The sequence below is a fragment of the Limanda limanda genome, chromosome 14 (assembly GCF_963576545.1).
Source record: "Limanda limanda chromosome 14, fLimLim1.1, whole genome shotgun sequence".
Lineage (NCBI taxonomy): Eukaryota > Metazoa > Chordata > Actinopteri > Pleuronectiformes > Pleuronectidae > Limanda > Limanda limanda.
The window spans coordinates 12,139,000-12,163,599 of record NC_083649.1 but is presented as its reverse complement, the minus strand read 5'-3'; the positions used below and the strand labels follow the sequence as shown (position 1 = coordinate 12,163,599).

General features: G+C 41.0%; 1 protein-coding gene across 1 annotated transcript in view; it reads right to left on the bottom strand.

Annotated features, from left to right (window-relative positions):
• Positions 1-24,175, bottom strand: part of fstl4 (follistatin-like 4) — a 169,398-nt gene extending 145,223 nt beyond the window's left edge. Inside the window, exons 1-2 of the mRNA XM_061086451.1 lie at positions 24,017-24,175; positions 16,005-16,038 (exon numbers count right to left, since the gene is read on the bottom strand). Coding sequence (XP_060942434.1) covers positions 16,005-16,038; positions 24,017-24,175 — 193 coding nt within the window. The remainder of the gene's footprint in view (positions 1-16,004; positions 16,039-24,016) is intronic.
• Between the last annotated feature and the right edge of the window lie 425 nt (positions 24,176-24,600).

The following is a 24,600-nucleotide window of genomic DNA, read 5'->3' as shown; positions in this document are numbered from 1 at the left end:
GGCTTGTGCTCGAAAACGGTCCTCCACTTTGCTAACATTTGTTTCTGGGAGATTTTGCATAATCCGGGCTACGCAATATAAACTAGAGGGATAAAAAGACAGAATCTATATTGTATTATTTTTTCCCGACCTCACAAAACAGTCCATAAATTCGTGGTCTTGGAAGCGATCTAACTATCCCATACAGCTACAGGCCTGTGAGGCTACTGACTCAAAAAAACTACAAAACACTTTTAGCATTGTATCTACATCACCATCGCCAGTTATTTGATTCCAGAGATGCTCGTCCTCTAAGAAAAGTAGTAGCAGTATTTTTCTACAAATACAGTAAGTAGCTGTAATTACAACCTAATGTGTGTAGGGGTTACAAAAAGGACAGAGAAACCACAAAAAGAAAAAAAAATGTAGGAGGAATGAGAACAAAGACGGCAAGAATAGCAGACCAGCAAAGTGCAGACTGAAAGCTGAAGAAAAAAAAACTAGAGGTGGATTATCTGAAATTGCTGGTGTTCCTATGAAAGAATATGTTGTCATCAAAGCCATCTGACAATGATGGTGGGCTGTGATTAAGATCAGGGCTCTGCAACACCTAGACTGAATAATAAAAGCCTCTTTATTACGGCCTCGTACAGCGACATGGGTTGTCCGACGTTTCTGCGAACTCTTAGTAGATGACTTTCATTTCTCCAGCTGTTCATTATGCTATCCATTTAGAGCAGATGCAAATTAGATCGTCCGCTGGAACCAAAGTACTGCCTGTCGTCACATTACTGGGGTAACACACGTGGATCGCACCAAGACCGAGGAGGGAAACGAACAAAGTGCATCTCACTCAGGTGCATGATTTATTAATGTGGGTTTGATTTAAATGTGGTAAAAATAATTTTAAATGGTCCCCAGATGGATCGAGTTTTACATGGTAATGAGTTAAAATTATAGACCTTATACAAAAGTGGACAACATGAGTGTCATGGTACACGTCAAATAACTTGTGTTAAAAGATGATTTCTGTCAATTTAGTAGGTTCCTATCACACTGATGTATGTCCAAGTGTTCATTTTTGTGGTAAATTTGGTTTTAGTTAGATATTGTGCATCTTAAGTCTTTGGTCAAACATAAAACTAATTTTATATCTGTCTATCAAGACTTCGCTTCTTGGCACAATATCTCTCAAAACTAAGAAAATTTCACTGTTCAGCTCTCAACTGCCTCGAACAAGAACATACATTTATTTGTATTAGTTTTATCTGAGAGACCAAAGTCTGTCTATTACTTTGATCCCTGCCCTTTTTCACTTATCTGACAAATTTGTTAAAACCGCCTCACCCTGAGAATGACAGCTGAATTATCACTTATCACACAGAGACAGCTCATTCTGACACACCAAATAACCGTGCTGGCCACAGCCGGCTCAATCTGATTTCAAACTATACTTGCTGCTCCTGCTTAGTATGGCAAGTAGCAATTTCATTACAAATCTCTCTCTCTCTCTCTCTCTCTCTCTCTCTCTCTCTCTCTCTCTCTCTCTCTCTCTCTCTCTCTCTCTCTCCCTCTATTGCTTCTCACTGATGTCCTTAACCAATGACACCGTAACTCATCCAATTCCCTATTTCCGTGGACCCGAGGTTTCGCTGCTGATGTATTTAGGGTGAAGAGCCTCTCCTCCTGGGCCCAGGTGTCGCTCAGACACCTGGGAGTCTGCCCCACCATTATGCATGCTATTTGCACAAATTGCTCCATTTGTGTTTGAATATGAAATGCAATTCCTGAATATGACTGGAGAATGTATCTATCCTGTGAGAGAGCCGTTGGGATGTGAGGGATATTTTATTCTTCACTGAGATTGCCTCTTCATATCCTCTTTGTGATATTTTGTGTGTTGCATTCCTTTTCAGTAACATAAATTCGTAACAGCCTGATAACTTAAAATAATATTTTTTTTCTTAAGTGTTCAGAGAGGCTTTTATTTTGTTTGCTTATATAAATATACATATCCACTACCTAGAATCTATTTCTATGCTATTGTATAAATATTGGATGCTTCTGTTTCTTCTTAAAATCCAGCGACAAAAGCCCCATCGTTGCTAGGATACAGTCACAAAGACAGAAACACAGAGATTGCTAAAATCTGGGAGTGGATGATAAATTACTTAGGGCTGCCCCCTGAAAGTCGCAGAGTCCTCACTTGACCGAGGTTCTTCAAGTGCTCTTGGTGTGCGGTGTACTTCAGGGGACACTTCGGTCCCCAGCAGTAGCACGAGAGTTAACGTCCCGTGCACTTTGGTGTGGCCCTCCAGGGGAAAAACAATCCTTCCCCTACCAGAGGTCGTCCTGTCCGCTCGGTGAAGACGTCTGCCACAGGTACAGGTAGCTGCAGACCTCAAACCAGGCTGAGTCAGGGGCACGAGATAACATTATATTCTGCCTTCTGTTTGGAAGTGGTGCATTTACAGCTCACAGCAGCTTAATATGCTGTTAGTCTAGTTTGCATGCACTAGCTCGGAGGGCTGACTTGACTTTATTACTTGAATGTCGGTGCCACCACAAACGTCCCACAGAACTTGTTTCATCTTTTATATGACTGCTGTGTAGTGTAATCTCTAGTGAGCCCGGCTGGAAGTGCCGAATGAAATTTTGTTCCAGTACATTGTCAATAAACATTTGTTCATTCATTATTCATTTAAAGGTTAGAACAGAGGTTTAGAAGAGAAAAGGAGGGCAGCAGAGATTTATGATGGATGAAGGTGAAGAAGGAGCACAAACTGTAAATGTGTCTTCATATAAACATCCTGCACATATGTTGATTCAGTATTGAAAGCTATTGAGTGTAGGGTTTCCAATGACAAGTATCCTTGCTGTTTACATGGTATTTTAAATTCTGTATAAGTCTAAAGTCTTTGGTCCAATCAAAAGAGCAAAAGAAAATACTTGGAAAACAGTCTGATGGCACCATGTAAAAATAATGACAGAATCTATGAGTAAACAATGTCACAGTGGGTTGAGGAGTGTGCTGATTCCTTGCAGGGTAATGTCCTCATGCATGTGATGAATGTGTTTTTTGTATTGCTTGAGTCGTAGTTAAATTCCACTTTACTTGACAAAGCCTTTATACATCCATATTTTATTTTTCTATCAAAATAACACCAAACTGCTCTAGTTATACTACTTTCCACCTTTTCTGGTTTATAGCATCCTATACATGGGGGTGGTAGCTTGATGACATCTCAGACACAGCAGTTAACCAGTTTAAATAGATTATTGTTTTTAATAGTTGCCTGACTAGTATATCTAGTGAAAGAAGTAATGTATATGTATTAAGTTGACTAATTCCATCCATAATGTGGTCATAAACACAGAGGAATAACCATAATCCAAGTGATCACTTCTCGTACAAATCAATCCTAAAACCACACTGATAATCCAGTTACACTATCAATAACAAGGCTCGGTTAAAAAAGTGCATTGCTTTATGAAATAAAGAGGGACATTCATAAATTGGGCTGATTCAGTGTTGATGCATTATAGAAAAAACACAATCAGAGAGATGCCAGTAAAGAATCGATCCGACAGTTTAGACGGAGAAAGATAAAGAAACGTAAAAAACTAAAACATCTAATGAATCCCATAATGGACTTTGATATGCAACACTTTTCCTGACTCAGCTGTGTGTTCATAGCCCGCCCCCCCCCCCAAAAAAAAGACCACACAGGACTCTTAATCAAATACCTCACATTTAAACCGAAGAACAGCTGGCTTGGTTTGGAAACACACACAGTTAAAAGCTCCAGGCAGTGATTGTCCTGGCAGCAGCTAAAACCCAATACTATAATCAAATGTGAATAGTGTGTCCCCACAGATCCAAAATACATTTGCATAATTAAGATTTAATGCTCAATACGATCATAATTGATCTTGGTCATAAAATTAACTGTTTTAGTTTTACTTCAAATTTAAAGTCAAAACAGTAGAGCTTTTCTAAGCCAGAGAATCTGAATTCAAACAATAACATGTGATGAAAACCTAAGCCAGACCTTTCAGAAGAGTTTTCATTATGAGAGAAAACCTAATAATATGAGGTGATTTCACTATCTTACATCATAATTAACCTAGTAATACTGGCAATACACCGTACATGACCTAAAACATTTGACCTGTGCTCCATCCATCAGAACCCATCACCTTATTTCATGCATAATTCTTGTGACTGTTTTGTACAGCAGCAAAAACCTGGGCTCTGTAAACTCAACCTGTTTTATTTGCCATAATTGGCTCTGCTGTATTGCTCCCTCCCTCGGTGGCTTCCCATTTAAATCTGTTGAATAATAAATTATTCAGTGATTTAATAAAAGAAAGTGGCAAATATTTCTGAGAACAAGCCACCCCCCTGCCTAGCCATGGGTGCCGTTCTCTACCTTTTTTGTATTTATTATTATATCCACGATAGGATTGTCATTAAATTTCATACATTTTTAAAAAGCCTTCAGGGATCATTAGACATTTTAAAAATAGATTCCTCTATACATGCTATGACAACGAAAAGACAGTCCTGCAAGCCTATGAGGTTATTTCTGGAGACTGTATACAGTAGTTGGTTGCGAACACACTGCTTTTATGTGCTCTCTCGCTGACAGAAAAGCAGCGGATGTGGACACAGGGCATCAAAGAAATCTCAAATTGCTTATTGAATTGTAAAAGAACATCCTCAAAGGCAGAATCCTGGCAGAGCCCGCTCACTCAGGCTGCCAAAACATAGACAATGATAATTGCTTGTCATATTTATGAAATGATGTAGGAAAATACTGATTCCACATCAATTTTCTTTTTTTTAAGCATTGTATGATTCATTCTCACCCGCTGCTCATACTGTCCCCTCTTTTATTTCATCTCAGCCCCAAAGCTTCCCGCCGACACCCTGAGCATCTAAAATACACTTTTTGTCATTAAAAAGGTTTTTCTTTCCCACTGACAAATCATCCATTTCAAAAACAGTGATAGCGCCGCTTACAAACTGCTGAAAAGTACAATATAAGAAAACAACTCACTGATGGGACTTTAGCTTACAAAAGGGACATAAAGGGCACAATGACGAATGAAGTCAGGGCAGTTTTGTTTATTCAGTGCCATATTATAGCAGAAGTTACATCAGGCAACTTTTCATATAGAGCACTTATAATGTTATTTACAGACCCCACGACAAACACCACCTGGAGTATAAGCACTTGGCGACAATGGCAAGAATAACAAGTCAATAAGTCATTAGAGGAATCTTCCATACTTTACATTTAACAAGCAGTTTCCTCTGCTGCACCTTGCTTTGTGCCTTGTTCTCACCCTCTCTCTACAGTATGAGATAATAGTTTCAACTATGGGGTAATAACCTTCCACAGATACTGTTTCAAGGTAGTTCTCAGTCACACTCCATCCTTATCCCAGCATTTTCTAATATACATAAACTGGAATTTAGTGGCGATCAACTATTCTTGACATTCAGAAACCCTTTTTGAATCTGTATGTCTAATAACTGCAACAAGCTGACTGTAAACAAGTAACTTAAGTGCATAATCACAGTGAGTATTGAACAGTTAAGTAGGTGTTGCCCATGAGCCGGGCATCAATCAATCTTTAATTTAGTTATCGCCTGGTGGCAATTGTCTCCTCAGCTGACCCGTTGGCGGTGAACTTCACAGTCCGCTTCATGGAGGCCACTATGACGTGCACTTCTCCCTGCAGCTGCCAAAAGACTTATTTATGTATCCGGTTCATATGAGTAAAAAGCAACAAATAAGCAAATAGTTCACTGTTATTTATTCCACTGAGAGATTTATGGAAATCATTATGTATTAGTGAGAACCCCCCACTAAAAAGCTATTCACAAGTAAATAGCCTCTTTATCATTTTGTGCATATTGAGCACTTTCTGTGGAAGACTAATCCATCAGCATTGGGAACCTTCCTGCCTCCTCTAACTGTGAGCTGCCTCTGATGCAAGTCTTTATGTCACCTTAAGAGGCTTTAATCAACCACGTGCAGGGGAGTCGCACAAATTTTAGACAATGCTCTGGTGTAGGATCACATCTGATTTGTAATTTTTCCTTAAAATGAATAAAAGTCTGAACCTCTCTGCAGCAACAACGGAATCCAATTACACGAGCAGCATTTGACAAATCAGTAACATCTCTCACAAAGAGTGACTGACTATCGCTAGAACAGCATATATTTAAGAAGGACACTGATGACATCTGAGTTATAGGAAAGTATTTAAGGGTGAATGTGTTTACTCAGTCATAGAGATGTGACCTGACAGCAGCTTATTAATATTTCAACTTCCCGGGGGGTATGCAAATACACCTTGTCCTCTGCAAAGTGCTACCGAAAACCTTGCTGGTTGAGATCCAAATCACAATAACTTATCTTCAAATTCCAGCAGGAGGGTGTGTATATGTGTGTGTGTGCGTGTGTGTGTGTGTGTGTCTGTGCCCAGCTGTACCTGTATGTGTCTGTGTTGGTAAGTAAGGAGCAGGAGCAGAAATACGGAGCAACGGGAAAAGAAAGAGCTGAGCATGGAGGCATATAATCTGAATTCAAAAGCAATCATTTTTGTTCTCAGCTCATAAAGCCGTCTGCTGTTGATGGGTAAGGCGGTAAAATCAGGGGGATGAAGGTAAAGAATGGATCTGCAGGGTACGTGCTGGGGCTCGCACTCACACAGCAGCAGCTGGTATCATGCAGGAGCTGACCTCCAGTGAGTGATACGTAAAGAGTCAGGAGAATGACAGGTAATTGCAGCATTACATAAAGCCACTAAAATCACCAGCTTGCGGGACTGTGCCTCCCCTCACCAGTCAAGTTGCAGGAGATAAGGTCACAATCTTCCCTTCTGTTCCTGAGTTATGGCTTCAAATAATGGCCAGATAAGTGTTCTTCTAGAACATTGACGCTGCAGTAAAGTTGATCTTTGACCTTTTTCACATATAATCGTATGATGTTTATTTGATGACGGGGTCTGCCCGCTAACTAAGAACTGCACGCCCCTCAAAAGATCCCACACAGCCACAGCTGAAACTGTGACTTCCTTCCTGCGAGGATCGTAAAAACTTTATGGATGTTTTGACAGCCCTCAGAGACAGTGGGATTTCTTTGCAGAGGAAAAGAGGGAGAGAAGGAGATATAAAAAGAGAGTGAGGCAGAGAGCACTGCACATAGTTTTACAATAAAGAAAAGTTTGAAACCTTGCGTCAGAAGTCTAAGTATTTATGGGAAACAGGGACTTTGGATTAATCATACAACTAATTCTTTTCGATTTTAGACATGCATGCCATCTGTTGTTGTCAGTCAATAATTGAAAGACAGATACTTAATCAGTGGAACAAAACACAGAGGAAGATGTCACTTCAGGAGCTGCAAAAGGCACAAATGTAATTTATCAAGTTTGCTGACATTTAAGAAGGTAAAGGACAAATTAACATTAACATGACGCAAAGACTGCAGCTGTCGGGAGTTGGCATAGAGAGTAAAGGCAAATGCTAGGGACCCCAGGATGAGGATAAGGTTGGCATGAACAATGAGAGAGAAGGTCAATCTGCCCAGAGTACCCTGAGAAAATCCTCACAGACACAAGGAAACATGAAAACTCCACACAGAAAGGCCTCAGCCAAACAGGGATTTGAACCTTATTGCTGTGGGGCGACAACGTAATCTTTTTTATTTGTCCGACAATGAGCAAATTCTGCACCTACTTGGGTTTGAAAGGCTGAGAATATATATGTGTTAGGATTGAAGAGGGTGAAATTAAAAAGAAGGTTTGAATATTTGGTGAAAACAATAATGTTATGATAATTTGCCTCTCCATTTCATAAGATATAAAAAGAAGGAAAGAAAGGAAGGATGCTCTCATTCTCTGAATAAACGTCTACCTTTGTCTGCTGATTCTTAATATGCATTTCTTCACCTAGCTCGGTCTGTTTGCTCTGTAACTTTAATTGCATTTCAGCTTGTGTGTGTGTGTGTGTGTGTGTGTGTGTGTTTGTGTCCAAGCAGGCCCACTGGTGCAGCTTGGCCACGGCACACAAAAGTGTTATTCCGAGTGCCACTGTCAGTCCCCTCAAGTCCCTGGAGAGAGTGTGTGCCCTCCTTAAGCCCTTCAGTGGTGTCTCCAGGCTTGCTCAACATGGAGCTTACACTGCCGCCACAATCCCTTTTTGTCTTTGACTTTCAGACTTTTTGGCCAAAAAAAAAGGGTAAAAAGATCACACCATGAAACTTTGGCAGCATGGGAATGAGATCAGAGAGGAAATGAGCCAGGACGCCCAGCCTAATCAAATTTAGGCTCTTGACACTGTAAAAAACTGGTGAGATTTATGGTGCAAATCTTCCCTTCGCCTGAAGATATTCTAATTTTGTAACTATGTCTATAACGGCTCTGATTTTAGCAAAGCCCGTTTCATTTTACTATTCTGATTAAGTCCTCAATGACTCGATGAACTTTTCGCTTGGTAAGCTTTACTGCTCTTCAGTTTAATGAAATCACATTTCACAGAGATGTACGATGTGACTGAGACAGTGACTTACAACCTTGCACCCTCTAATTATTCAGGATGTGTCTGGGAGAATAACACACACACACACAACAGCATTGTACATGTGAAAGATCAAGTTGTGATTTGAAACCATCTCCGAGCTCAGGAAGTGCGATTAGCAAGACAACCTGCGTGTGCACACGTCGATTTTAATAGAAGCATACGCAAAAAATCAATCTCAGCTAGACTAACGTGTGTAAATGAAGAGAATAGAATATGTTACATCTCAGTATTGGCTTTTGTTTCTCACTCAATGATTGGAATATTCAACCTTGAACACAGTAAGAAGTGAGCACATCCCCTGGGCATTATACAGTTTATTATTTTATTATATTTTACAATTTTCTTTGCTTAGGTTATACTGATTTAAGAGATATGAAGCATTTGAAGCACCATTTGCAATGGAGGACCATCGCAGATCTCAAAGGGTTAATGCTATTCACATCATAGAGGCTGATTGCCTTATAGTTGAAATAATAAACTAGCTTTGCCAACAGAACAGCTTTCAATCTTTTGTTTTACAGTGACTGCTCGGCTGTGACACACGTCTTCCGATCCTGAACACGCCACAATCCCATTCACATCAACGGCTGTTTAAGACATTAGCAGTTCCATTCTATCAGTAACCAGCCAAAAGCCATTTTACTCTCATAAGAGAAGTCATCTTCTTCACCAGCTGTGCAATTTAATGCCTCCCTGATTATTTACTTGACACACCAGCTTCACACCAAAATCACGAGTTTGTCGGAGCACATTTTCTACGCATGCTTGGGATTTGGCAGGTAGGTACATCTCTGTGACAAGCTGGGAGAACTTTAAGGAGTAAGAAAAACAACAAACAACTTCAAGCCTTTTTGGCACCTTGTGTCGCACATGGGATTTCTCCTTCTCCAAGCTTTAATCCTGTCTCCCACACCCGTACCATGATCCGCTGAACTCTGTCGTCCTCCCAAATTGGGTTTCAGAAAGTAGGGTGACTGTACTGGTAGCAGCAGTTTCTAGGCAGGATGCTCGTCCGTACGGCGATATGACTTCAAATCAATATCATGATTAGTTCAAACTTTTACTTCGATTATGATTCACAAACGATTATTCAATTTGACAATGTGTAAAGTTGGCTAGGGCTGCAAAATGTGCGGCAACCCAGCAGGTTGTGAATGCACCCGTTGGAGGAAGTTATAAACCGAATAAAGACAGTTACAGGTTATAAATGTCAGTTTTGATACATTTTCAGCTAATTGCCCAGCAGTACTTGACAGTGCACCAAAATTAAAGCTATATGATTGGTGATACTAGGCAAAATATACAAATGCAGTCTCTTCATCAGTATTGTAAAGCCTACCTTGCATTTCAGTTTTCACTTCTTCAATTTTGCTTTGTATTTCTTCCGTATCACTGTGCCATAAAATAGTCTTATGTTGTTTTCTATGGTGATGAAGCAGACAGGGTAAACAAACAAAAGTCTAAATAGAATAGCAAATACAAAATTAATTATGTTGATTAGATATATAAGCCTAAGCATGACTTTCAAGCTGTAGTATTTCATGACTGTTCCATCCCCCCTCCTTCATCCTTGCCTCGAGAGGCTGCCTCCGCTCTCGTCTCTCGTCTGCTCTCTCTCCTCCCAGCTTCCTCCCAAGTCATTTGCTGCTTATTAGAGAGTGTCTCTGTCAAGCTCGTCCCATCTAGTTCTCACCCAATTACAATCTAAATGAGCCACAGGACTGCTTAACTTGCTTTGCCTCTTCCCATTGTTTAATTTGTGATGGTAACAAACCCTGATTAGGCGCCTGCAAAGGTTCATAAATTAAGCACTCATGGCCAAATTAATCACCATTCCCTGGGAAGATAAATGGCCAATATTCAATTTTTCCCATATAGATCCCACTGATAACAATGTTGCGCTGTAACAAGAACACTCAGGGAAAATGGCTGCACATTTCCCTCAGTGTGACATTTGGACCATGGATGGATTGTACATCACCAACCAGTGAAATGTAATTTACTGAGAATTCCTGTTGTGAGCCGTAGCTTAAACCCTTCATATGCAATGTTTGCAGTATATTACTGCACTAGTAACATTTGTGTTCCAGAGGTAAAACTGGGCCGATTTGATTAATGCCATATTCTCAATGTGAGAAGCGTAGACGGCACAATAAGGGTATTCCAAAGAGGGATAGGATGAGTGAAAACGTGAGTAAAAAAAAACGTGAAGGAAGCGCACTGACGTGAGGTAAAGCAAAGGACACACTGCAGAGAGGGGAGAAGGTAAAGTGAAAGTAGAGGAAGGAAAGAGTCAGCCAATAGCAGTGAAAACAGACAATCGTATAGATCTGCTCTGATCCTCATCAAAAGGAAAAGTGGAGCAATTGGAATGCAATTGCCTGATTTTGACAGTGGATCTAGTTTAGCATACAAACAGGCAGAAGATAATTAGTCTCAAGAGGGAAATCAGAACGCTAAGTGAGAAAAAGAGCTCACAATATTAAAAGCAGCTGTCCCCAAATGACAGGGCAGACGCATCACAGGCCCGTCGGCTAAAGGAAATGTTCACCCCTCCCACATTATCACTGCATCACTTTTATCTCTGGTATATATGTGGCTATATATGTGTATTCATGGAAAATCAATTACTGAAGCTTTTAAGAAGCTCACATCATCCTCTTGCTTTGAACTTTTGCAGTCGTGACTGTACGTGCCACCTGCCATGTATTGTATATTTAAAAAATTGTCAACTTTTTGGGGATCAGCTTCACAAATTTGAAAGTTATTCCAGACCTTGACTTTTTGAACATCTTACCATTGTAGTTGTAACTTGTCAGTGCTGGTTACAATAAGTGAAAAACAAAATAATCCCTGAGATAAAACATTTCCTTGACTGAGAACGACAGTTGACCTTTAATGAATATTAGTTTACTACTACTTCTTATTTTACAGGCTTTGGGATTTTGTAGCAATATATAGGCTTTAATACTGATTTAGATGTCGATTACCACGGCAACTTAATTTTTGGATATGTATGGCAGTGAAGTTGCTTGACAATAAAGAATCTAGCTATACTTGCGCTCAGCACAAACACTTGCTAAGCCTGGTGGTAGGGCTGCTAGAAGGCACCCGCGGGGGGTTAAAAAGATACTTTGATATCTTTTTGAGTTGCACTGCTGACTTAACTTATAAGCCCTCTTTTTTATTTATTTTTATCACGTTGGAGTTGCTAGTTTAAACCTACAGTTTTGCACTTTAATATTTGAGCCTTTGTTTACATTTTGTTTTGTGCTGCATTATATGGTGACATAAAGTTTGTTGTTATCAAAATAAAATTAACTGAATTGAAATGGTCAATTTGATTTTTTTGGAGGAAAATAAATCGTTTAGATTAATCGACTAATCGATAAAATAGTCGTCAGATTAATCGATAGAAAAATAGTTGTTAGTGGCAGCCCTACTTAATATTAAAAAAAATTCAAGTTTGCTGTGAACATAGCAGTCAGGCCTCTTATTTCAGAAACAATGAACCGTAACAGTTTGGTTACCAATAAAAGATAAGCGTACTACTTCTTTGCTTTCAGCCAGCTACTCAAACAGACAAGCAACAAAATAACAAACAAACAAAATACACAGGCAAGTGTCGGCCTACTTTGAAATAAATTAAACACAGAACTTTGTAGGGCTATTTGAGTCCTCCCCATATTTGTGGAAAATGTATGAAATAAGAAGTACCCTATTTTTAAATAAATAAAACCAAATAGCTGCAGCCTAATCGTGTAACGGACTAGGTTTTTGTTTATGTTCGGTTTTGACTTATGTTCAGTAAAACACTGTGTTGAAGGAGCGTTCTGATGTCTGAGGGTCAGTGAAGGCGACGTATGTTCAGTAAAACACTGTGTTGAAGGAGCGTTCTGATGTCCGAGGGTCAGTGAAGGCGTCTGGGTGGGACATGTGACTGTTTGGACCAATAGGATGGTTGCTTGGGGATCGGGGCTCAATGAGGAAGTGAAGTGTTGTTGATGTGCGCGAGTGACGGATTTTTTTTTTTTTTTTAAATAAAAAAAACATGCGACGCTTAGCCTGGCGGGGGGGGGAGTAAAGCCTGGCGGCCCGCCAGGCCTATACAGCACTGGGGGAAACCCTGGTGTGCGTGTGTGTCTGTGTGTATGTGTGTGGGCCTTGAGTTTTAATGGGAAGTAACAAATACATTGACCTTTGCGAGAAACTCCTTGCATGTCTTTTGTAATCTATAAATAAAGGTTAATTTGTATCTCCCGTGCTTTCTTATTTTACAATATATACAACATTGTAAAGACTGAAGAATGAGGCTGCTGGTCTGGAGCAAGTGGAGGCATCTAATGCGAGTTATAAGAGTATTAAAACAGTGAAAATACAGAATTAATACTACTTCTACTACAATATTTATTTCCCTTTTGTGTAAGCAATATTTAACTATTGAATTGAAAATCACAGACGCACAAAAATATATTTTTTCTTGACCATTGGGCGTGTACCACTTACCTTTGCATCATCTTACATTATTCACTGGACTTACATCCTCATGTAAATAAACCTATTCAATTGTATTTTGCTCATCCTGTAGATCTACCTTTCTGTTGGTTTTCACTAACCCCATCGATACTGATGTTCTTTTTTTGGTTCATGCATGTATGTCAGCATCGACGTCTGTGAGAAGAGACAGAAACACCTCACAGTGTGTTTCCAATCAGGAGGATGTGTTACTGTAGCAGAACTGTACGACGCGGGTGAGCAAAGCTAGAAAAGCAATTATCACTTAGGGAACTACATATGTAATAGTGTTAAAAATAAATCAACAAACAAACATCCCGGCAAAAAAAAGAACAATATGCGCTGCCATGAATGTTGAATAATAAACATGAAGAAAAGGGATCCTCTGGGTCATGTTTAGGTGGGAAAGACGCAGCCACAGAGAAGCAGCGCTGTGCTCTGGAGATGACGACAACACATCATAAGAGGCCTAATGCTCACAGAGGAAGCCACTTGTCAAATAGGAGGCAGTCAGCCCTGGAAATATTGCTGTGACAGTAAGTTACACACATACGGCTCAGTCTCACTGTCATGCACCACATATCCGGCAAAACACATAAAACAGCAGGACGAGAAAAAAAGCATGAAGCTTAGTCTGTACACAACGAAGTAAGAAATAAAGCAGACACTTCATGAGTGCTGCCAATATGCAGCTACGTGACAACACCTTCTGCAGCAACTCAGCCGTTCAGACTGATAGAGAACAATTGAGTTAGGAGATGGAAAAGCAGCCAGGAGTGAACAAAAAACAAATGTGACAAAACAAACGTGGTTGGTAGCCAGGAACCAAAACTTGGAGAACAACTTCTCTACAATAAGAGGTAGCTGCATTAAACAAGAACTATATCACTCTTTTCACACCAAGATTAAAATTAATACAAATTCAGTTTCATCCTCACCTGCATTTGACACTTGAATGAAAGCAGAGCTCTATCTATGGTGGAGGAGCCAAACAATACGGTCTAAAATCAAAATCTGAGATTGATAAAATTAACCAAAGCATTCAAATACTTATTTCTAACTTATTACTTCACCATCCCTTGGCTTACTCATATAATCTACAGCTGATATAACTACTGGTGCCATTAAGCAAGTACCAGTATAAAAACTTCAGATTGATTCTGGTCATGGCAGTAGTGTTGCTAAAATGGCAGAGCAGATTAGCCATTAATGAGTAATTAGTGGTATGATGTGTTCGGGCCACAGACTGTATATAACGATGGACAATGGTAAATGGTAAATGGATTTGTATTTATATAGCGCTTTTCTAGTCTGATGAAGACCACTCAAAGCGCTTTACAGTACAGTTTCACATTCACCCATTCACACACACATTCATACAGTGCATCTACTTGCAGCACTTTGTTATTCTATGGGGGGCTATTGAGGGTTCAGCATCTTGCCCAAGGACACTTCGGCATGCAGATGGTTCAGACTGGGGATCGAACCGCCGACCTTCAGGTTGGAGGACGACCACTCTACCCCTCAGCCACAGCCGCCCTTCTCAACACTTCTCCACTTCCTCAAATTGTCCAGAAATGAAGCAGACAAAATATAAATGCCTTCATTTGTATATTTGGAGTCTGCACAGCTTCGATCGGGGGAAGGAGTCGACCTAGCAAGGTCCCATTGAGACACATGTTTGATTTGACATTTAATACAAAATTACTCGACATTTGCTTTGACTCGGCACGGATGAGAGTTCGGGACGTATTCTGCAGTCAGCCACCAGGTGGCAGCGGAGACGCCTTGGTTTCTCTTTTGGGCAGCTGTCATGTTGTTTATCTTTATATACAGCATCGTCCATGATTTGTGCACATCAATAAAACTTAACTGCTGCAGGACATTCACAGTTTGAAAATGTCCATAACCCAACACACAATCACTGTAGCAACACACACAAAACACACACAGCTATAGACTTGCGGCATTAAAATTCACTAGGCGGCATTGATTGGCACAGCCTATAGCTTGAGTAAAACACAAGGGGCTGCACGGCCTGTGTGGGCAGCACGACTGATTTGAATAGAAACAAATCTTCTAGACGTGCATGAGACGGACAACTGAAGAATGCAGATGAGACGTTTTCTTTGTAGACGCGCCATTATCTGCGGGTTCACAGTCAAGACCACGCATGATCTTATTTATAAAAAGCACAAGCTGTCTGAGCAATCATCGTAAAGAACAGCCCACAAAGCTCGAGCCAAACAAACATCACTTCATTCTCTCTGAGGGCCGCTGTCATCAATCCTGAAGAGGCACCCGTGTCATCATTTGTGACAGGGGACTGAACACGGTTGACAGCGGAATAATTATTCACGGGACAAATGTATTTTTCAACTTATGGACAGGTTGTCAGTCGGAATGAGTGATGTCAGGTGTCTCCACTTTTTGCCAGGTGAGTTAAGGGACGATTGCAGTGGATCCTTCTCCCTCGAGTATGACAATATTTCTGAGAAACCAAACAGAAAGGCTAAAGGCTTCCTGTTACACAATTGAAAGGGTTAGGGTTGGATCCTCTGTTGGTGTCCACTGACAAACGCAACGCTTCCAAAATCAAAAATCGCAAAATGTTTCAAAACACTTTGTCGCAGGACGGTGAAGCAATAAATGTGATTCAGGAAGCAGCAGGATTTTTCAGTCTCTCACAGTAATATCATTATCAGAAGTCACCCCCACAACAGGCTGCGTGGTCAATTTGAGGGGACACATTAGGATTTTAATAACTTTCCAACAGCTTTTCCCGGCGATAAGAAAACCCAAAGTGTACGGCACCGTAACAGCAGATGAAAGAAAATAAAAATTGTCATGGAGCACAACATGGCATATTTTGAAAAATGTTGTTTGTTTGGAACTCAGTAAGTGTACTCACATTGATCGATGTTCCCGTCTGCTTTCCCCTTCTCCTGCAAACACAGAGCACACACACAAAAGTGGTTATTACAGGCTCGGAGGAGTGAGACAAAAAAAACCCAACAACAACAACAGCCTTTTCTGCAGCTTTTCGCCGACCATTCGTTAGTGTGGCTTTTCCTCTTTCCTGCGCTCCGAGAAAGACGACAGCGGCGGAAATCAAAGGTGAACAGATGGAAGGTGAATGGAAGGGGGAGACAGGGAGGGAGGGAGAGAGAATGAATGGTGGGTGACAGCAGAGACACAGGAAGACCTTTCTACAAAGGCGGATCCAACAGCCAATTCAATTGCACAATAGGAAAGACACTTGCCGAGAGGCTGCGAGACGGAGGTGAAACCACATTGTACTGGAATGTATAATTGCATGACAAACCATCGACACCACATGGATTAACTGCTTTCCAAATACTTGACTTTTTAACTAGTGTTTAGAAGATGAAACGGAAGGAAAACAGTCTCTCTAACCCTAAATATCAACATTCAAAAGGATTGTTGTGTATTGAGCGATACAGTACAGATGACGTCAAGCTACATTTTACACATTAAGTCCTGTGGAATTCGGAGGGGAAACCACATTCCGGCCCATTATATTAATGAATCATTAAGGGATGGAGACCTTATGGCAAACAACAGGAGCGAAGGCGTAAAAGTCCACGTGTAAAACTAACAGGTGAGAGGGAAACAAATACAGCTTCACATGAATTAATAATGAAGCGAGTGGAAAGTTTTGGGTTTGTGAAAGAAGTGAAATTCACTGCAACTCACTGGGCATCAAAATCTGTTTTGTTCTCACTTTTACTTTCAGTAGGGATTCAGCAGACCTGTGTATGTACAAACCATAGACTGTATTCAGATGGAACGCATGAAGCCAAAGTGTCTTGATCGACACCTGGTGGCTGGCTGCTGTATAGGTCATAAACCCTGCATCCTCCGGTGGACTAGTGGCAGAAACTTGGACTATGGGCAGAAAAGGTCTCTGGTTCGATTCTGGTTCGACTCCATGGAGTTTCAACAAAAGACTTACCTGGACGTAATAACAACGAAAGACGAACCTGGATCTGTCCAAAAATCCAAGAGGATTCTCCCTACCCTGCCTAGTGCCCCTGAGCAAGGCACCTTACTCCCCCAACACCTGCTCCCCGGGCACCGTACATGGCTGCCCACTGCTCTGTGTGTCCTGCACCAGGTGGGTTAAAAGCAGAAGACAAATTTCCTCAACTGCACGAGTGTGTCTGTGCATGTCTCTGCATGTGTGTGGGATAAATAAAATGTATCTTGTATCTTGTTAGTGGATGGGGCAGGGACCAAACTAAATAGTCAGATAAACATCAAATAGGCATATCTTGTTGTTAAAGGTAATTCTTCACACTGATGTTGGTTCAGCAAGTTTTGCTTTAGCTCATTAGTTAATTGATGCTATAAAAGAGGTTGAAACATCGTGATTGACAGCTGAAGCTGACTCACGTTTGGTCAAACACGTGTATTGGCAGGATCTTGTTGCCGTGGCTGCATCTGAGTGGACTCTGGCTCCAAAATACTCAAGATGGCAACATTTCTAGCCGGGATACTTTAGCTTCATTTCTGGACAGTGAGAGGACACAGAGACACGTTGTCCGTCTCTATATACTTTTCTTCAATCCTGTTGTAGAATAGTGTTCATGCTTCCAGTTCGATTCCTCAAATCAATGCTATTGAATCTGTTCTAATGGGATGAGGTGGCCCAACACCTTACTGAGACATTCAACATTAGCTCTTTTTCTGTCAGCCATCTTTAAGTGAGTTCACAAGTTGTAGTGCTCTTGGTATGCATTGTGTGCCTGTCAGCAGCTGATCGCTTGCGCTTGTTACAGCACCAGGAATTGTGCGTGCACAGGCAAAAAAACAAAGGATCGACACGCCGTTTAAAAATAGAACACGAGCAGGTCTTCCTATACAACACTTGAGCTTCACAAGAAACCAATATGTGGCGGCAATTGAAGTGTTTTGACATTTTGCATTCTTGTCCCTCAGTGTGGATGTCACCAGTAATGAGGCTCAGTGATAAAACATGTGTGTCTGCGAGGCCGTCCCAGCGTCCCAGGAGACCGGGAGCCTCGCGAGAAATGCAGCAGTTTTAGAGCCTCCTGTCATTGCCTCCTTCTCCTCTCTCTCTTCCTCCCTCTATCCCTCTCTCTTTCTGCCATCTGTCCATCTTAATTGCAGACGTGCTTCCTTATGATGGCAGGATAAAATTGAGTGTACTCATCAGCACCGCCTTCCATCATCTCGAGTGCTGCTGTTTGATCAATTGATTAGAGAACCAAACCGAGCATAGAGGTGAAAGAAAGACTGTGTGCCTAAAAATACGGTCCTCCCTTCCCCACGACTCTCTGGAGTGAGTTCCGTCACTCGCCTTCATGCCGCACACTCGGGTTTCGCGGACATTCGCGGTGATAAAATAACAGTGCGGAAATAATTGAAGGCAACTACAGAAGATAGATGCGAGCAATCACACGCATGAGATTAGGCGGGATTTTTATTCCTCTCCAGTGGTTTCTGTCGCATCCAGTGGGTGGAGAAATGTAAATAGCTACAGACGGAAATTAATTTGAGCAAATGGGGCAAACCCACTGGGTTTCAATTAGGGCGGATCTGATGCTTTTCTCTTCCATTTCTCCTCTTTGTGATAGAGGCTGATGAGAGGGGTGTGTGTCTGCATACATCACTTGCCCAGCAGGCAGACATGGTGATTGGTAGGATGTGTTATGTTTATGAGAACAGTGCTGAGAAATGTGCTCAGTGGAGGGGACAGGACATTCAGTATGTTTTAACAAGACCCCGAGTCGGTTTTTCCTCAACTTTTTCTCACTTATGGAGGATGTCTCAGGCATTGTTATTTTCAGGTCAGGTTAGGCTACTCAAACTTTCACCAACTGGGCTTTGACAAAACTATTCTGGCAACATTTGTGTCCAGGGGGTTGATTGAGATTTAACTACCTCAACTTGTGCAATAAATCCATATGCAAGGGGAAAATATACCTGCTGTCTTTTGTACAGTTGATGTAGCATGTGGGATACAATGCAAGAATACAAGTGTTAATACACTCACACCGTGGTCACCTACCACAGGAGCAGGGTATAGTAGGTTTAACTGAAGGGTACCACACATCGGCTAATCAAGTAGATGATATGTTGCTAGGGTTACGGTATACCTTGCTTAAAGGTTTAACGATTCTCCAAAGCAACAGTTTGGTCTAGAGCTTGATTTTTGACCCTCAGCATTATTACTAACCCTCTTGAGCCAATAAGGCTAGGCGGACTTTTACCATAGCCATGTTCTCTTGATCACGATTGGACCAAAACCATCACAAGACACACACAGTTGGAAAGGTGAGTTTTGTTACATCAGTGAAATTATCTCGGAAACTAAACTGGTGGCAGCGGGTCATGGTAAAGCTGTTCCATAAGAATCCTTACAGCCCTACTTGGCAGTGCTTGATAACCCTAGTTTGTGGCTCCACTCAGAAAAGAAGCACCTGGGATTCTTTGAGGTCTCCATCTAAACACTGATACAAAACAAGAATCTGACATCGCTGCAAGCAGAGCTGACGTCTTTTAGCGAGTCAGCGTCAATTTTCCTTTTTCCCAACTCCCTTGTATGTGTTGCTACGCAGGCACTTCATTCAAGGACCCATATGTATCCATTATCTCTCTCTCTGGCTTTTGATTCAGTCAACAACAAAGCACTCTGCGAGAATTAGCTGCTTCTAAGCCAACTCAGTGCAGCGGCTTCTGTTTGTTTGCTAAGCTGCCGCCTCAGTTACAGTCGGACACGAAGAGCATATCGATACTTCGACCTTTTGCAGATACTGTCTGATTAGGACGAAGAGGGAGGATCGGGAAAAGGAAGTTAGATCCATATGTGTCTGTGCTTTCACAACAGTTACTACCTGATGTCTGTTGCTTAGAAAGACAGGGCCTGTCTAATCCAACTGCAATTCATCAGTGTACCAACAAGCTACTTAATGAGATAAATGAAAAGGAGCCAAGAGAGAAAAAGGGAAAAAAACCTTGGCAATAGTCTATACAAGTGTTAATATCTTCACAGGCATAATTTTGATGACTCCGAAAATAGAACTAAATCCTCGCAAATGCATTTCTCCCTGCATCATTACCTGGAGTTGTTTCATGTTCCACTGATACTCACTGGCTCAGTGTGTCCTCTAAACATTTTATTTATTCAAATTTGTTCCTGGCTTCTCGAGGCAAAGTCATAAACAACAGCTTCAATCAGTTCTTACATTTTTATACCCAACCTGATATAGTGCTGGTAAATGAACTAGCTAATACACCAGGGTGGGTGGAGACCAGGCAACCACAACACAATTTAGTTAAAAACCAACAGAAACCATTGACGGCCATTTTTAATAGAGCAAATATAACTGTGGGCAAATTTAACTAGGCCTATATTCATTTAAGAGCAAGTCGTAAGAGTCTACTTGGAATATTACTAGACATTATGGATTTAGTTCTTTGGCAATCTCACAGTTCGATTCTTCTCTGTTCATTAATGAAAGCCGCCCTAAGATTTGGTTTTGACATATCACCTCTATTTCACACTTCACTGTCGAGGCCCAATTTCACCCTTTTTTCCCCCTCAATTCACTTTCCCATTTAGATGTCTCTCATCTTTATCTGTATGCAGTTTAATGCTTATGTTTTCTTTCTATTGTCATGTTTCTTTCCATTGGAATTCTGTTTGATTCACAACCTGGAAACAATTATTTTTATCAAATAAAACTTGGAGTATATAAAACAAATTATCAACAGACGGCCTGAAAAGCTGTGAGCTGGAGACTGCAGTGTAATGAGAAGCAAAGCTTATTGGGCACAAGTCATATTCAAAATGTAAATGCATTTGGGTGGCCCTGCTACTAGGGAAATAAAACACGAGAGAAGGAGCTGCCATAGTGGTGAGAGAAAGAAAATGTTTTTCATTTTCATTGTTACAGCAGGTTTTCCTGTTTAATTCAATCCACAACCCTCTTATTCATAAACCTTTTATACAATGAGCGCATTACCCTCTTCCTGTGTGGTTCCTGCAAAACCCTTTAACCATTCAAATTTTGTTTTCTTTTTCAGAGAGGCCACTCCCCAAAACCCAATCACACTAAACAGCATATGAAAACCCTGCGTGTTCACCAGTGTTGCCTGTCACTACACTGGGACACGTACTGTCAGGACAAGAATCCAGGATCAGGTCTGCTGCAGCACCAACCGAAGTACATCAACCCGTTTACACCGGCTCCATCTCTCAGTGAAATGTTAGTTAGGACTGTGGTTATATAGGTGGGGTGCTAACATTTCTCTCAGTTCCAACAGTTCCACATCTGTTGGATGATTCACCATTATTTGCTTGCCCTTTAACCATAATCGATTTATTGTGTGACTTTGCCTTGTGGAGTTTGTTTCCTGTCGATATTTTGTTCTAGCGGCACTGAGACAAACTTCTATTTGTACCAAAGCTGTCACCAACCCTGTGTGGATCCATCAGCACAACCCTGTGCTGCTCTGTAGGGTATCCTGGAATGCCCCCAGGAAGTCGACGAGCAGTCAAAAGGCTTTCATCTGGACTTTTTTTTGTCTTTTCTCTGTCTGTTCCAACTCCAACAGTTCACATGTTTTATATTGTTTTGGGGGGATTTCAGTCATAGAAGAAAAAATGACATCTGGCACTTCTTATTCATTTCCAAAGGCTTTCAGGATGCATGCTGCGCAATCATGTGAATTCAGGGATTTACATAATTCACCCCAGGGTCAACTTTAAATTCTGGCGACAATCGACAGCTTTTTAAAGTTCTGATTCGGGTCCAGGGGGGATGCCTGGGAATTTGTTTTCTGCATTAACTGATCTCCTGGGACAGAACCACAGCCAAATGCCAACTTGGCAAAGCCCAAAGAGAGTCAGACTTAGAACAGACCAGCGGGTGTACATGCTTCATTTAACAAAGAATTAGGACGACCGCGGGGCTGTGTGGTATGTGTGTGTCTGCGGGTATGACGATCTGTTGGAGCTTTGTGTTGCTGTTATGCTGACAACATTTGTTAAAGGGCTCTTCCTCGCTGGCAAGGACGAGTTAGCTCTCAGGGCTCGTCTGTTTTCCCTGTAACCCATGAATCTCTTGTGTGGCACAATGATCAGTGCAACCAGGCATGAACATTTAGAAACTTTCCCACAATTGTGTTTAAGTCATTATCTATAAACTGTTGTGAATGGATACACAAACAAAAGGTGCACACAAAGAAAACAAAACTTCCTTTTTGTTATTAGTTTTAACTATGAACAAAAGCGCACCAAGACCAATTTGAACAAAGTCTTTGTCTATTCCTAAACAGAACATCAATTAAACCGGAACTCTGGAAAAATTGGGTCTGAAATGTATTAATAAATTCATTAATTAATGAATACAGTTGCTATTTTGTTCAGTTGCATCTTTAACAATGACAGTACTAATAAACACTTTTAGGGTGTACAAACACACGAGTCATGAAGTGTAATGATCACGAGTCACTCTCCTCTTCAAATCTCACACTATTTGGGATGATAATATGATCTCCCTTGAGTTATTTTAAGAGTTATAATATATACTTAGTAACTGTATGTTTTTTTTTCCATTCATCAGTTGTCAGTTCTAAACGGGCCCTTGTACCGTGCCTTCCCAGAACTGCTGCTCTGAACCATGCTTCAGAGACCAAGAAGCTTATTTAGCAATCTAGCCTGGCTCATAACAACAAGCTGGTATTGTTGACAAGCTTCCACAGACCCCTGCAAAGAGAGACACCCCCGACACGAACAAGAGGTTTTATTTGCTTCTGCTATTGACTTCTCTTTGCTTTGACAGGAGGAACAGTGTGGCATTACTTCAGCTTCCAGTCATTGTTCAGTCAATGCTTATTCAGTAATACACATAATTAAATGCCTGTGTTTACGAACAGTATATATTTGGTGTAACAGAATTGACCAGCACACATCAGCTGTTCTTATCATACCACAGTGATTTATTCATGCTTCTGATTATCAGGCTTTTATTAATAACTCCTTCTCCTCCATGTGAAGCCGGATAGAAAACCTCAGGGTTAACTTAACCAGTTGATGAGTAGATTAATCATCCAGGTTATACAGGATGGCCAATGTTGGGTTCCATGGAGCCAACACCAGTAACTGGGAAAGTCAGGAATTATATATTTTAGAAAGTGACTTGCTGATTTGCTGACATCTTCCTGAGAAACATATTTGTGCCCTCATGGGGTTTGGAATAATTCAAATTAGTTCCTGAATTGAAAATGTACATGAACTCCATATCAAGTCAGAACTTGTCTAAAAGTTGGCAAAGATGTCAATGCAGGATTTGCTGACATCGACTCAATAAACACAATTTTTAAACTCTAAATAGATGTTACTGTTGGCTTTCAGCCTAAATTTGTCATCAATCATTTTATCTGTACTGACAAACGGGTGCTGTCAATTTCAGTTCAGCTGTTCATAATATGACGTGATTTGAAGAAAAGAGTGATATGGGGAAAAAGAAAATGTTTATTCCGTGTCGACTCAAAGTGATTTTTTCTTTAGAATGATCCCACGAGTGTTTATCAGTTCTTCGTGGTATTGAAATGATAAACTCTTCAAAATGAGCCTATCAATGGATGAAATGCAGAGGCTGACTGCTTCATTGTCACAGGAAACATCCAGATAAGACTTTGCTGTCCCATAGAACACAAACTAAACAGAGTTTGCTTTTGCCTGCTGCATTTTTCTGTGTTACTCCGGTTTGATCTATGTTTGATATGATTGATGTGTATTACCATCAATTTTTCACTTGCTTGATAGAGGGTGAAGGTGGTGACCTCAGTGGGGAGCAGTGTGTATGTGTGAGTGAGAGAGACAGAGAAAGAGAGCGAGCGAGAGAGAGAGAGGTTGTATGGTGTACATACCATGGAGTGTGGTTCCTGGGAGGTGGTGGAGAAGATGCGTGACATAGTGGCTCTATCCACTGCGTCTCGTCTGCTGCCCTTGTGCCCTTCAGCCAGCCAGCACCCTGATGTTCCCAGCAGAGCGGCCACAGCTACCGCCCAGACCCCCAGGCTTCCCATGAGTGTCTACCTGAGTGGAAAAGGGAAAACACAACGCACACAAAGACTTTTAGACTCATTCAGTGCAGTTTCCAGAAATAAAACACATCTCACACACATAGTCCTCTAAATATTAATTTGGGATTAAAGGGAATGGGACAGTTTACTTTCTCTGTGCGTAAGTAGGGCAGAGTATATGAGTTTTCGAAAATATGGTCATAATATTACAAGAATTAAGTCATAATTTTAGGCTACGTGTCATTTTCGAGGAGAAATACAAGAGAATCAGCCTGTTAAATTGAGGAATGTGGAGAATCTTGTTAGTTTGGAATAAAGGGTTCGTGAATAAGAAATATTTTGGCACATCGGCACCACATTATCATAAGTACCAGGACTTTGAAAAGATTATACACGAAACAGAGTCTATTCCCAAGAGAGAACCACGC